The 15,862-nt window shown below is 44.8% G+C and overlaps 1 protein-coding gene across 1 annotated transcript in view; it reads left to right on the top strand.

Moving 5' to 3' along the window:
• Nucleotides 1-15,862, top strand: part of pcif1 (phosphorylated CTD interacting factor 1) — a 29,352-nt gene that overhangs the window by 9,715 nt on the left and 3,775 nt on the right. The window contains exons 4-15 of the mRNA XM_083660760.1: nucleotides 1,194-1,322; nucleotides 1,439-1,578; nucleotides 1,902-2,056; nucleotides 2,920-3,067; nucleotides 6,345-6,428; nucleotides 6,795-6,894; nucleotides 7,758-7,917; nucleotides 9,158-9,336; nucleotides 10,379-10,465; nucleotides 10,569-10,753; nucleotides 13,858-13,951; nucleotides 14,245-14,420. Of these exons, the coding sequence (XP_083516886.1) occupies nucleotides 1,194-1,322; nucleotides 1,439-1,578; nucleotides 1,902-2,056; nucleotides 2,920-3,067; nucleotides 6,345-6,428; nucleotides 6,795-6,894; nucleotides 7,758-7,917; nucleotides 9,158-9,336; nucleotides 10,379-10,465; nucleotides 10,569-10,753; nucleotides 13,858-13,951; nucleotides 14,245-14,420 (1,637 nt within the window). The remainder of the gene's footprint in view (nucleotides 1-1,193; nucleotides 1,323-1,438; nucleotides 1,579-1,901; nucleotides 2,057-2,919; nucleotides 3,068-6,344; nucleotides 6,429-6,794; nucleotides 6,895-7,757; nucleotides 7,918-9,157; nucleotides 9,337-10,378; nucleotides 10,466-10,568; nucleotides 10,754-13,857; nucleotides 13,952-14,244; nucleotides 14,421-15,862) is intronic.

Here is a 15,862-nt window from a genome sequence, read left to right as displayed (position 1 = left end):
ATGTGCTCAGTGCTGAATGGAATCGATGCGCGCTCTGCTGGACAAACGAGGCTATTAGACCATGTTCAGACTAGGAGGCCAAATCTGATTTGTGAACTTTAATGACCTCTTAATGATTCTATCCAGATTGGCTTTATGCGTCTGGACGCTCCCAAGTTTGATTTGTGTCACTTGTCCCAAACCACATATGGAGGTCTGGACACACAAATCCGACTTGAACACTTGCCCAAATCAGATTTGTGGCAGTGCGGACACACTCCCAAATAGGGATGCAGCAGTATACCGTTTGAAGGTATACCGCGGTTTGAAAACGCCACCGTATCAAAACCACTAAAATTTGCCGTCATACCTTCTCCACAGTATCAGCTGTTTCCCCAAAACAAAGTGCCCAGGTCGCTTGCAGAGTGCAGCTTACGCGGCCCCTCCCCCTGGCTGCATGCCTACCTAGACTAGAGCACAGTAGAGAGGAGCTGGCCCCTCCCCCTGGCTGCATGCCTACCTAGACTAGAGCACAGTAGAGAGGAGCCGCAAGGACCCCCCTGAACCTTCCCCCATCTAAAAAGACGACGTCAGCTGTATGGGAATATTTCGGCTATTATAAAAACACAAATGGTCCGCAATACCGCGATACCATGAAACCGTGGTATTTTTGTCCAAGGTTATCATACCGTCAAAAACTCATACCGTTGCATCCCTACTCCCAAATCAAAATTTGGGAAACCAATCAAGATAATGATGATTCATTACTTTATCAGCAAATCGGATTTGCCTGTAATGTGAACATGGCCATAGACACTCAAAGCATGGTTTTCTGAATTATATGGTCTGTAAAAAAAAGTGGTCATATCCGGTGTCTGTTGGCAAACGACCATGCCGATACCGATATATATGTGGTAGGTCGATATTCGGCCGGGCCGACCGATATATCAGTCAGGCTCTAATCTCTAGTTGTACTGAGTGTAATACTTTAGTAGTGTCTGGACCTCTCTCTCTCTGTCTGTCTGTCTGTCTCTCTCTCTCTCTGTCTGTCTGTCTCTCTGTCTGTCTGTCTGTCTGTCTGTCTGTCTGTCTCTCTGTCTGTCTGTCTGTCTGTCTCTGTCTGTCTGTCTGTCTGTCTGTCTCTCTCTGTCTGTCTGTCTGTCTGTCTGTCTCTCTCTGTCTGTCTGTCTGTCTGTCTGTCTGTCTGTCTGCAGTCTGACCCTTTAGGTCTGAATGCGGCTCCAACCGAAGCAGCAGCAGAGAGTAATCTCGGCAATGGCCAGAGGAAGAGGCGGGTATCTGAGGAGCAGGGGGCGGGGCCTAACAGCGTCAAACGACCCAAGGTAAAACATCAACTTGGTTACTGGACAGAAACACACGAGCCTACACCGCGGCTCGCCAGTCACATCAATAATATGCCTTGTTTGTTTGTTGTTTGGTTGGTTGATGGTTGTTCCAGGTCGAGCCCACCACGCCCATCTCTCCCAGCACTCCCGGAGCCAAACCCTGGAGCGCCGCCCCCGAGGACAAACAGAGCCAATCCGCAACACCCACAACTCCTAGCCCCGCCCCCACACCCACACCCTACAGACCGGCTGTGTGAGTACAAAGGGAGCCCCTTCCTGTTTGTTAGCATCGCTTTTTGTTAGCGTAGCCCTTCGTCTTAGCCTCTTTTGTTAGTATAGCCCTTCTTGTTAGCCTCTGTTGTGACACAAAGGTTTCGGATCTCAACACTTGTTTCACCTGATTTCACCTGCAATTACCACTCATCGCCATCTGTGTCGCCAAAGAGAATGAAACTGAAATCTTCGAGATTATCACTTTAAATTAGGATTGACTGATTTTTAAAAGATTTAAAGAGGGAATTTGAAGTGACATGTTGAAGAGAAGAAGCCGTGTTGTGACAGAATTTATGTGTTCAGGATCTACTGGGATCTGGACGTCCAGACCAATGCTGTGATCAGAGAGCACCCCCCTGCCAACCACCTCTCCCCCCACCCCGAGATTGAACTCCAGAGAGCGCAGCTGGTCACCAAGCTACGCCAACATTACCACGAACTTTGCTACCAGAGAGAAGGTACTTTAGCATGACCGCTAACTCTGCTACCAGAGAGAAGGTACATTAGCCATACCTGCCACCACTCCCGATTTAGGCGGGGGTCTCCAGATTTTTAACCCTTTCTCCCACTGTGCTCCCACTTGATAATTTCTCCCGATAATCTCCCGTTTTGTAGGATATGTGTTGTGGTACCTGGCAACCCAACCCAGCCAGAGGCACTGACGTCACTGCGCTGAGTGCGCTCACTCAAGCAGCTCTTGGTGAGGCGCTCTGCCATATAAGGGCTCCGCTCGCTTTGCCACTGGAAACGGATGAAACGGGTCCCAAGAAGAAGAGATACGCTAACAAAGATCAGTCCACTTGGTGCGAGACCATCCCGTTTCTAATCAGCAAATACCATGCGTTTTACAAGCTATGTCGGGCCGACTATCGTAGAACACGGTGGGAAAATGACGTTGGCAAACAAACATGCGCCATTAAACATGTCAAACACAAACAAGCACAGAGGGGAACTGCTAACGTATTCACGTTCCTCATGAGAGGTGTGTCCGAGGCTGAGCAAGTCAAATGGCCGTGCTATAGTCGCCAAGAACATTTCTTTATCATTTTTTGTGATGTCATTTTTAGATCACAAACTTTCACACACAACATCTTTTGTATGTTTTGTATGTTTGTTTAATTTAATTTGATAATGATTTTACTGTGAGCTATGAATTTAAGACTTAATTTAACTTTCCCTCCCTCCCTCCTTTATGTGAGCAAAAATGTTAATGTGAAGCCCTGACTGTAACCAACCAAAACTACAGCTGGTTTGACCTTCTCTGTGTGTGTGTGTGTGTCTGTCTGTCTGTCTGTCTGTCTGTCTGTCTGTCTGTCTTCAGGTATCGACCCGCCCAGAGAGTCTTTTAACCGTTGGCTTTTGGAGAGGAAAGTGATTGACAAGGGTCTTGACCCCCTGTTGCCCAGCGAATGTGACCCTGTCATCTCCCCGTCCATGTTCAGAGAGGTCATGAATGACATTCCCATCAGGTACCTGTCTGTCTGTCTGTCTTGTCTGTCTGTCTGTCTGTCTGTCTGTCTGTCTGTCTGTCTGTCTTATCTGTCTGTCTGTCTGTCTGTCTGTCTGTCTGTCTGTCTGTCTTATCTGTCTACCTCAGTGCCTGAGAGCCGGCACATCTGAGTTTTGCCCACATGAATACCCTTCATATTCCGTCCCTCCACCTCCTACTACGACCTTAGTTGAATGCTATCTCCGTGTGAAGAAAGTGCTCCATAGACTTGGTAGGGCTTCATTAAGCAGACAGCAGCCTACAGGCTGGAGGCAGCCGAGTCAAACTACTTAAGATGTGAGACCTGACTTGGACTTGCAAAGAATGACTTGTGCATCTCTGATAATCACTGTGTTGTAATTTTATTGATATTGGCCATAGTTTTGACCTGGATGTGAGAACGGGGGCGGCTTTAGCTCAGGAGGTAGAGCGGGTCGGCCAATGACGCAAGGGTTGGCGGTTCGATCCCCGCTCCCTCCCAGCTGCCGTCGCTGTGTCCTTGGGCAAGACACTTAACCCTCCTTGCTCCCGATGGTGTGTAGGCACCCTGCGTGGCAGCCTGCCGCCATCGGTGTATGAATGGGTGAATGTAGACTATCTACTCATTGTAAAGCGCTTTGGATAAAAGCGCTATATAAATGCAGGCCATTTACCATTTTAACTGACGCCCAGTGACCAGTGAGTCTGGCCTGTTTTGCTACATTTGCCACCATTAAAACTCAATGTTTAAATTGACATTGACCAGTGTGTAAGGACCTTTACTCTTAAAAAGCTGTATGAACCCTGCATTATTAAGACCATTCCACTGGCAGATTGTAAATAAGATAATGGCTTACTTTCTGATGCATCAGTTTGTGGGCAAAGCGACAATGGAAAGATATGAGCTGTATAAAAAAGAAATGCATTAATTTAGTGAGCAGAGTGACGCCTCTTGGAGCAGAGCAGTCAGCGAGCACAGGGCCATTACTGTCAAGTTTCAATAATGAAGAAATTCTTAATCGTAATAAAACACCAATATGTCCAATCAACACAACTGATCAGGTGACAGAGAGAGAGAGAGAAAAGAGAAATAGAGGATGTGCAGCAAATGAAAGGTAGGTTGGTGAACCAAAGAGGAATAAATGTATTTTAAAAGTAGAGGTCTCACGATTTCAATTCTTAATAGAGAACCAAAGTGAACGTGACTTCCTGCCTCTCTCAGCGTACCAGCCTCTTAAAAAAATATGAATGGTGGTGAACGGAGACAGACGTTACTTTTTTTTTAATACTGTTTGAATTGTGCCACAGGTTAACACATTGACTGCCAGCCGTTTTTTTTTTGCTGTAGGTAGCTTCTGCCAGGCCGTTTTTTGAGGATTCTGGCTCATTTTAAAAGAGCCGAGGATTCTTTTCTGCTTGGAGTTTGTGAACACAAAGTTCAGAAAAGTACTAATAGAATGTGTGCTTTCTCTGTCTAAAAGAGTTAGTTTGTAGAGTTAGTAGTTATGTAGATATTAGCCGTTGAGTACAGCATGGTTTCAGCTGTCTGAGAGTGAAAGCTGAGATAATCGCAGTTTTGTGAAATTCAATCAAACAGGCAGAACAGTCACTTTAACCATTTATTTTTGGCATCAGTGAGAGATCAGACATCCAAACAATATAGTTCCGAACGCCCTCTCCTTCAACTCCTCCCTCCGTGGGCGTGTCTAGTGGCTTTCAGCCTGCGTTTGTCACAAGCGAGTGCTCTGCTGCTGCTGCTGCTGCAGCGAGTTCGAGCAGCCTCCCTCCCTGGCAGCGAGTTTGAGCAGCCTCCCTCCCTGGCAGCGAGTGTGGATAGGTCTCACTCGTCTCTTGGGTTTGAGAGCCCCGATGAAGCCCCGTGCGACTCTAGGCTTATGCAAATTTGCAATCCCCCGTGTGCTGCTGCTGGCGCGGCCCGAGAGCGGCGAGTCTGGTGACTGATGACTGTAAAATCGGCAAGCCATTTCCTTGAGAATGGAGGAAGCAGCCGCGGGAGGCGGCTGCTTTTGGTTGACTTTCTCTCTGTCGGGAGGGCACCGTCGCCACCTACCTGGTCGGTAAAATAGATTATACACATTCAATACTTCCAATATCTCCATAGGAGACGCGGGGGGCATTGATCCACGTAGCACCGTCAAAAAAAAAAATCAATGGCAGTGAACCGCTGGATTTTTTTTTACGTATTAATACGTCGGTGGCAGTCAACGTGTTAAACATGCTTGTCAATGTAAAAGATAACTTTGCAAGTCAAGAAAGTCGCAGTTTGTGGTAAAACTGTGGCACTATAAGTTATAAATCAGAAAGACTACGCCAGTCGCACAAGTGATGTCTCTCCCACCAGGCCATGTTGTTGTTGGTGTGACTTATATTGTGCGATACGAGAGATGTAGTCGGTTGAGCGGTTTCATACAAAACTAAATGTTATGTTTCAGTTTTCAACTGCGACTTTCTTGACACACGGTTATCTTTTAAATGGTCAAAATTTACATGTGGACCTCATGCACAATTGAAACAGAAAAATCTGAAAAAGTATCGTCACCATTCATATTTTTTTCAGACGCTGGTACGCATGGTAAGGCAGGAAGTGACGTCCACTTTGGCTCTCTGTTGAAAATCGATGGAAACTAACCCAGCACATGTTTTTGTGTTGATGTTTTTAAAGCCCCATTCAGTAAGATTTCCAACTGTGCCCTCTGCGTGCATTAGTATCGATAACGATATCGCCGTTCAAAGTCAACAAAACACAGCGCCAGAAGCTCTATGTACATGTTGTGACATCGGGTACTCACCACGTGATGAAATAATAATCCATAGTTCCGTGAAACGTTATTTTCTTAGCAAATCCGAATCGAGTTACTTCCTCGTTTTCATGAACACAGCGCTTACGCTGTACAGCGCATGCGCGCATGCTTTTCTTTTTTCTATGTTATTGACACGGGACGCTGACAGCAAACTGCTTAGTCCCAGTGCTGGCCAATGGAGGGCGGTGTGGGATAAATTAAGACGAGGGTCTCCCTATTAAAAGTCAATCTACCATGTCCTGTGACTAAATAGCTGTTATATTACAATAAAAAATGTCAAAAATCTTAATGATTGGGGCTTTAAGTAGCAGGTAGGTGAGGACGAGTTACTGTATGTTGCAGCTAAACTGACTGCAGTCTTCTTTCATTTTCAGTTGTTTCATTGTAGCAGATATGCAATATTATATTTGTTACTGTGTAATGAAATGTAACGCATTTTCACGTGTGTGTGTGCAGGTTGTCTCGTATCAAGTACAAGGAGGAGGCCAGGAAGCTGCTGTTTAAATACGCTGAAGCCGCCAAGAAGATGATCGACTCCAGGTAGGAACCAATTGCAGAGCTCATCTCGGGATCGGCCAATAGTAGGACAGATGTTGACCTGTGACCCCTGTAGGACAGATGTTGACCTCTGACGGGTCGGAGATCAACATCTGTCCTACAGGGGTCGGTAGATGTTGACATCTGACCACTGTAGGACAGATGTTGACCTGTGACCTCTGATGACTGTAGGACAGATGTTGACCTGTGACCTCTGATGACTGTAGGACAGATGTTGACCTGTGACCTCTGATGACTGTAGGACAGATGTTGACCTGTGACCTCTGATGACTGTAGGACAGATGTTGACCTGTGACCTCTGATGACTGTAGGACAGATGTTGACCTCTGTGACCTCTGACCCCTGTAGGAATGCGAGTCCTGAGAGCAGGAAGGTGGTGAAGTGGAACGCCGAGGACACCATGAGCTGGCTGCGCAGAGACCACTCCGCCAGCAAGGAGGACTACATGGTACCACCTCCCATACTCACTCAAACAGCAAGGAGGACTACATGGTACCACCTCCCAGACTCACTCAAACAGCTGGATCAATGGGGCCAATCTATTCAATTCAATCCTGTTATTCTCCGTTTTGCGTCTGCGTGCCTGACGTGTACTATGTCATGTGACCGGAGCGTACGGCCAAAATGGCAAACTGGAAACGGGAGTCCACAAATCAGTGGGTGACGGCACACCAGGGTTTTATATAGTTTTATATGGTTTTGACTCATTTATTTCACTTTTTTCAGATTTTACTCCTGTTTTCTCTTCCCAATTGTACTTGTTCAACCCTCCCTGCTGTGGAGTTGTAGACTAGCACATGCTCCCTCCTCCGGTACATGTGCAGTCACCTCACCAGCCGCTTCTTTTCACCTAGTCTGACTAAACAGAAGTAGGCTTTGGGTATAAGCTCTGCCGTTGGTGCTGCCCCTTCCCCTTCATGTACAGTATCAGCCAACTGGCATGAACACACACACACACACACACACACACACACACACACACACACACACACTTGACCTCCATGCCCGATCTCAGCCTCCTAGGGCACAAACTGTGCCCGCTAAAGGGCGGTGAACCTTTTGTGGACCGACTCCCCGACCAACAGAGTAACTTACTCAGCTGCTGGTCGCAGCTAGAAATGTCTCGTCTACGCTCGCCTACAATGACAATACAGTTATCTTATCTTAAAGGGTATTGAACATAACTTCAGGGTTCCTGCTTATACGTGTGTGTGTGTGTGTGTGTGTGTGTGTGTGTGTGTGTGTGTGTGTGTGTGTGTGTGTGTGTGTGTGTGTGTGTGTGTGTGTGTGTGTGTGTGTGTGTGTGTGTAGGACCGTCTGGAACATCTCAGACAGCAGTGTGGTCCTCATGTAGCAGCTGTAGCTAAAGACTCTGTGGAGGGAATCTGCTCCAAGATCTTCACCATCTCAGCCGAGTACAGCCGCAGGCTCCGCACATCACACCTCGCCCTGCTGCCCGACCGGCCTGCAGGTAGGCCTCCACACACACACACACACACACACACACACACACACACACACACACACACACAGTCTCGGGATGCTCGATGATATCGGCATGCCGCTGTACTCATTTTGCGTAGCAGGCACGCATTTGGACAACAAAATACGCTGGCACGATTTGACATTTAAAACTATGCAAAAATGCGTTGACGTCTGTTAATTAAATGGTGTCCATGCAATATCTAAGCATGATCCTGTGTTGTGAATCCTACTTCACCCTGTGGCGATAATCTATCCAATCGACGAAAGGAATGAGTCTAGCCAATCAGAGGCAGAGGAGGGTGGGTCATGACTTTGCCTTCAACTCCTTGCCGTGGGCGTGTAAACAGTTTTTTTTCCGCCTCTCAAACATCCACAACTTGTGGATAAAGCAGATGAACGGAGCAAAATATGGAATTATGGACACAATGTAGCCCGTCTGTAAACGATGTTTCAAAACTACGCAGGCGAAGGGAGCAACACGTCCAACTTGGCCAAACATTGTGCCAAAAGACATCCCGACTTGTTCGAAGAGCGTCAGGTTAGCGAATGTGATGGTAACATAATTATATTCCCTCAAGTCAAACGAGTGTTATTTTGTGACGAGCAAACTTTTTTCACCGTCAGTTTGACGAGGCAATTAAGGGCAATGCCCTCAGTCGGAGTGCAGACCTCTGCCAAGAGGGTGTAACGTTATTGAGTCAGGACGCTGTTAAAGTATCTGGTTAACGTTAAATATCAAAGAAATCACATAAACTCAAGTATAGTGGACATCAGATCATGGCATACCATATAAAAGCGTTAATACTGTTAACAGTATGACCTGTCCTTGATCTAATTATCTATATTAAAACGGAGCAAGTGGGCAATGTTTGTTTCAGCAGAATTCCGGCCGGCCACAGCTCTGCTGTTTGACGTGCGATCGGGCTGAATCTTTCAGGCGGTGTAAAGAGACCTGACAGAGATGGATTTTTTGAATTAGGTGATTACCTAATGATGTGATGTCATCCTTCCTGGCTGAGGCTATATAAATTCAGTGATGAAATCATGTCATGATGATGATTATCGGCATCAGCCAAAAGAGTTGGAAATATTGGCGTGTTGGATATCGACAAAAAAAAAGAAAAATCTAATGTGTGTTTGTGTGTCTGTGCGTACGTGTGTGTGCGCGCGTGCATGTGTGTCTGTGCGTGTGCGCATGTGTCTGCGTGCATGTGTGTGCATGTCAGAGCCCGTGGCCCCGCCCCCTGAGCAGCAGCGGTTGGTGTATTGTTACCCGGTGCGGTTGCTCCTGCCCTCCCCCCCCCAGCCCCAGCCTCGGGTCGAGCTGCACTTTGAGAACGACGCGGCCTGCCTGCGCTTCAAAGGAGAGATGGTCAAGATCAACAGAGGTCACTTCAGTAAACTGGTTAGTACTGCTGCTAGTACTACTACTGCTACTACTACTACTACTACTACTACTGCTACTACTACTAGAGTCTGATATCGAGTTGCTAAAAACACATAATGGACGATAAGTGCCTGCTGCTAACGGTTGTGCATATTAACTACTCGTTCGCGCATATTAAAGACCCTCAAACTCACGGCCAGATACAAAGACTTCCTCTGCCATGGGGCTGCGAAAACAGGTCCTTTTGATAGGACCAATCTGCAGCAGTGTATCACCAGTACTGACTTCTACTACTATGATTCATTTAAAGTTTACTCCTATGAAGCTACATCAGTCTCGCTAGAAATGGACAGAATACCGGAAGCTAAACGTTTTTAAAATAAAAACAATAATTTATTACTGGGTAAAAACGGAACAGTCGACTCACTACGGGTGAAAATTGACTTTCCGAAGCAGCAGATATTCCTCCAATTTGTATGTTTTCTGTGTATTTCGGATCACACACAAAACATTACAACGTGCATCAGTAAGGCTATTACTTTATTTAACTGCCATTATTATGAAAGTTCTAACTGGAAGTTTCCGTTTTATTCTGGCTGACTTGATGCTGCTCGGAGTTGGTGCTGACATTTGCAGCTTCAGTCTGCACGCAAATTGTTCTCGCAAAATGCAAAATGCTGTGTATATGAATGCAGAACCAAAGGCCAGAACGCAGTTTGAACAGTTTGCCTTTTTATGCAGAGACCATTGTCGTCTAAACGTGGCCTTAGTTTACTTATAAACGGCCAACTTACGAAGACAATGTCACTCGTGTCGGGTTTGTTTTCTTGGGCCCAATATAAGCTCTAATACCGCTGTCTCTCTCTCTCTCTCTCTGTAGGAGTTGTATCGGTACAGCTGTATAGACGATCTAATACCGCTGTCTCTCTCTCTCTCTGTAGGAGTTGTTGTATCGGTACAGCTGTATAGATGATCCTCTGTCTCTCTCTCTCTCTGTAGGAGTTGTATCGGTACAGCTGTATAGATGATCTAATACCGCTGTCTCTCTCTCTCTCTGTAGGAGTTGTTGTATCGGTACAGCTGTATAGACGATCCTCGTTTTGACAAGTTCCTGTCCAGAGTCTGGTGCCTCCTGAAGAGATACCAGGTACCCGTCTGTTTGTCTGATCCATCTGTCTGTCTGACAGACCCATCTGTGTGTAGTGAGTCAGTGTGTTAACAGCTGTGTGTGTGTGTGTGTGTGGAATCAGGTGATGTTTGGCAGTGGGGTGAATGAGGGCAGTGGTCTGCAGGGGGCGCTCCCGGTCTCTGTGTTCGAGGCGGTGAACCGGCACTTCGGCGTTTCCTTTGAGTGTTTCGCCTCGCCACTCAACTGCTACTTCAAACAGTTCTGCTCCGCCTTCCCCGACATTGACGGCTTCTTCGGCTCCAGAGGGTGAGTCCACCTGCCTGATAACTAGTGACAGTATATATACTAACTAGTATGTAGTATACCCCCTGCTAACTAGTGTCAGTATATACTAACTAGTATGTAGTATACCCCCTGCTAACTAGTGTCAGTATATACTAACTAGTATGTAGTATATATACCCCCTGCTAACTAGTGTCAGTATATACTAACTAGTATGTAGTATACCCCCTGCTAACTAGTGTCAGTATATACTAACTAGTATGTAGTATACCCCCTGCTAACTAGTGTCAGTATATACTAACTAGTATGTAGTATACCCCCTGCTAACTAGTGTCAGTATATACTAACTAGTATGTAGTATACCCCCTGCTAACTAGTGTCAGTATATACTAACTAGTATGTAGTATACCCCCTGCTAACTAGTGTCAGTATATACTAACTAGTATGTAGTATACCCCCTGCTAACTAGTGTCAGTATATAATAACTAGTATGTAGTATACCCCCTGCTAACTAGTGTCAGTATATACTAACTAGTATGTAGTATACCCCCTGCTAACTAGTGTCAGTATATAATAACTAGTATGTAGTAGAGCTGTGCATCTTCACTGATCTCACGATTCGATTATACAAGTCTACGATTCGATTCGATTCAATTATACGATGCATCTTAAATCGATGCATCACTTTTTCCGCAATACATGATTTATTTTTTCTCACTTTCTTTTTTCTCACTGTGTGGCTACTTTTAAAATAAAAGTGCATTTGGAATTGCATTGTATTATGAACCATAATTAAAATAAACAACTGCATGTACTTACATTCTATTTGATTTGATTATAAAAAAAATAAAAATTAAATAATCGATTTTTGATATTTGTTAATCGATTCAGAATCGTCCTATTAAGCATCGCGATGCATCTCTGAATCGATTATTTTCGGCAGCTCTAGTATGTAGTATACCCCCTGCTAACTAGTGTCAGTATATACTAACTAGTATGTAGTATATCCCCTGCTAACTAGTGTCAGTATATACTAACTAGTATGTAGTATACCCCCTGCTAACTAGTGTCAGTATATACTAACTAGTATGTAGTATACCCCCTGCTAACTAGTGTCAGTATATACTAACTAGTATGTAGTATACCGCCTGCTAACTAGTGTCAGTATATACTAACTAGTATGTAGTATACCCCCTGCTAACTAGTGTCAGTATATACTAACTAGTATGTAGTATACCCCCTGCTAACTAGTGTCAGTATATACTAACTAGTATGTAGTGTATACCCCCTGCTAACTAGTGTCAGTATATACTAACTAGTATGTAGTATACCCCCTGCTAACTAGTGTCAGTATATACTAACTAGTATGTAGTATACCCCCTGCTAACTAGTGTCAGTATATAATAACTAGTATGTAGTATATATACCCCCTGCTAACTAGTGTCAGTATGTACTAGTTACGAATTTCAGTGTTTTTTTACTTGGACCCTATTTTCATGTTTTTTTTATGTTTAACTAATGTGAAGTATATGTAATGTGTATATAAAGTTTAAATTAAATTAAAAATAAAGTACCGTAATTTCCGCACTATAAGCCGCACCGGAGTATAAGCCGCAGCAGCAAAATTGCCTGTTTGTTACATATATAAGCCGCACCGGACTATAAGCCGCAGGTGTTTTAATGTTTTTTTTTTTTTTTTTTTTTTTTTTTTTTTTTTTGTGTTTTAATGTTTAATTACCATATGTAAGGGTTCATGCACAGAGGGGATTGTCGGGAAAGAGATGGCTGTTTGAGGAAGCTCCCATTTATTAACATTTCAACAAAACAACATAACACAACACCACCTGTGTTTTTTTTTACAGTGCACACAGTGTCCGCGGTGTGGTGAAAAGAGGGCAAGAGAGGAAATTAAAACAGAAGTGGATTTATAGTTAGAAAGAGTGCTAAAAAAAAGAGAGAATTCCGTTTTTTTTTTTTTTTTGAAAAAATCCATAGATAAGCCGCACCGTTATATAAGCCGCAGGGCCAAAAAACGGGGGAAAAGCCGCGGCTTATAGTCCGAAATTTACGGTATATTGTATATATTGACTCGATTTGATTCGATTTGATTGCGATTGCCATTAGTTATCTTCCTACTTCTTATCCCTGTATATTGATGTAACCGCTACGCTGCATACAGACACTAAGACAAATTCCTCGTATGTAACTTGCATACTGTGGCAATAAAAGTGATTCTGATTCTGATTCTGAACCGAAATCTTTGAAATTGGTGCATTATAGACCACCAAGATCACTTCAGTTGGCAGCCGCTTTTCCCACATGCCCCTACTGCACTAACACAAGCTTTATTAGCTGGGACTGGGAGCTGCCATGTTTGTTTGGGGTAACAGATAGCGTAGCTGAATTATTTTGTAAGGTTTGGCTGAATATTTATCTGATTTCGAGAATATGGATGATGCATTTGAATTCGATGGCCGCCCGTATTTATTTGAGCCGGACTAATGTTATACGGATTACAAACTGAAGAGCGGGGGCAACGGCAACCTCTATCTCTACCAATGTGACGGACAGCAGACGACGACAGGGTGAACGGTAGCTACTAAGCCGAACCATGTCACCATAATACCCAGAGTGCCTTGCGCCACCGTAGAAAGCCGAGCACTCGGGAGTCGGGGGAGGGGGCTCGCTACGGCTGTGCAGGCAGAGTCGTAAAGATAACGTTAGGTGTGTTTACGTTTACTAAAGTGAGTGTTTTCTAATAGATAATTAGATCAATCTCATAAATGCTATAAAACTTTTCAAACATATTTCATTGCAAGATTATGTTTTCTTTGTTGTTTGTGAGGGACACATTTTATAGTATTAATTTTTTCATTCATATTTTATACATAAAACCACCTAAGAGCCAGACCTAAAACCACATAAGAGCCAGACGTAAAACCACCTAAGAGCCAGAGGTAAAAGCACCTAAGAGCCAGACCTAAAACCACATAAAAGCCTGTGCCTGTGCCGTGTGGTATCGGTCACAGACGTACGCTGCCATGCTCACCTAGGCAATGTTCTTCTAGGATTGGTAGATGTGAGTAAATCTGAGTGTATTAGTAAAGCAGTGTCTCTGTGTGCCTCAGTCCGTTCCTGAGTTTCTGTCCGCTCAGCGGATCGTTTGAAGCCAATCCTCCATTCTGTGAGGAGCTGATGGACGCCATGGTGACGCACTTTGAGGTGAGAGACCTGAGAGAGATGTTTCAAAAAGTGCTTATAAAAAATAGTTTTACTTGGTCAGACCAAGTGATTCAGCTTTATTTAGAATCAGGAGAGACCATAGAACATTTCACTCTGACCAACTTCCGGGTTGGCCTACGAAAATACATCATCCCTGCGGTACTCCTATTGTCAGATTATTGCAGTCCCTCAGCCAATCAGAACTGAGTTATTATACACATTTACAGACTGTGTGTGTTGTGTGTGTGTGTGTGTGTGTGTGTGTGTGTGTGTGTGTGTGTGTGTGTGTGTAGGAGCTCCTGCAGCGGTCCAGTGAGCCCCTCTCCTTCATGGTGTTTGTGCCCGAGTGGCGTGACCCCCTGACCCCGGCCCTGAGCCGCATGGAGGCCAGCCGCTTCCTACGCCACCTGCTGAGCCTACCGGCCTACGAGCACGAGTACCGCTCCGGTACCCAACACCTCTGTAAAAGGTAACTTAACTTAACACCCCCTTCCAGTTTACTTAACTCAACTTAACACCTGCTGAGCCTACCGGCCTAAGAGCGCGAAGTATTTAACTTAACTTAAACTTAACACCTACTGAGCCTACAAGTACAAGTACCGCTCGGGTACCCAAGACCTCTGTAAGAGTTACAAGTACTACCATTTTGCACTACAGATTATACAGCACGAGTACTGGTCTACAGCAGCCAATAGTAATAACTGTATAGTTACAACGTATGCAGTAATAACAATAACATACGCAGTAATAACAATAACATACAGAGTAGTGACCACAATGACCACTAGATGGCACAGTCACATGACTCTGGTGGGATGAGCGGTTGGGCTATATAAGGCTACGTTCTGGCCTTGTCTCTTCAGTCTAAAGCCCTGCTGTAGATATACTCCCGAGTTGAGGCGGATACGGACAGCTGCAGACGCGTAGTAGTTCGGTTTATATTCGTTTCTGGAGTTGCAGACGAGGATGTGTGAAGAGAGAGAGAGGGGGGGGGGGGAGAGAGAGGGGGGGGAGCAAACTCATTGCAGATCTCAAAAGCAGGTACAGTAAAGCACTGTGGGATTAGTGAGAAAATTGCTAAAGGAGTAGAGAGTTGTGAGTGCTTGAGCAGAAGTGTAGTTTAATGTACAGCGGGTAATCGGCCACTGCAATGAAGAATATAGCCAAATTAACCCGTTTGAGAGAAGCAAAAATGAAGCTAACTTTAGGTTGGATATTCGACAGACGGAATGGTTGTTGAATATCCAACCTAAAACTAACTTCAGCTCGGTGCAAAACACCTCTCTTCAAATCAGCGTCTGTTTTGGTTTTCCAGACTCAAATGTGGAAATTTTGACCAGAATTCTTCACACACCACCTCCAAAGTCATATTGGTTAAAAGCTGAAAAAAAGTGTTTTGGGGGTAAGTTACACTTTAAGGTTTGTCGCTGTCTCCAATTGCACCTTTCATCATCAGCCCTCGATGATGATGTCGTTGCGCACGCATCGCGGTATCCAAAACTCTGAGGAAGCAAGTGAAGCCGAAACTGAGAGATCCCCGGAATACAGGAAAAAGATGTCTTGTGCCGTGTAGATGCTGGACATTCCCACTAGGATTATGTCTGGCGATGTAGTTGGATCCTAGACCCATCCTGACAGTGAGTAGGGGTCAGGAAACCTTACCCCCATTGAAAGAGTTATCTTATTTGTGGAAGGTAACCTGACTGTTGCTGGCAAAGCTTTAAAATACGTGGAGGAGGCATCCGGATCTTACAGGTTTCTATGACGGCTGAAACGCTAGTTGTAACTTTCTGCAACCAGTTTGGCTCCGCCCACAAAATATGTAATCGCTGTTTACAAACATAAAAAGGGTCTATTATAATGGTAGTAGGGGGGGCACTATGGCGATATTTGGTTTTTAGGCCTTCTGAC

The sequence above is a fragment of the Poromitra crassiceps genome (assembly GCF_964638095.1).
Source record: "Poromitra crassiceps genome assembly, chromosome: 25".
Lineage (NCBI taxonomy): Eukaryota > Metazoa > Chordata > Actinopteri > Beryciformes > Melamphaidae > Poromitra > Poromitra crassiceps.
Note: the sequence above shows the minus strand (reverse complement) of the source record. Positions and strands in the feature narration are given on the sequence as shown.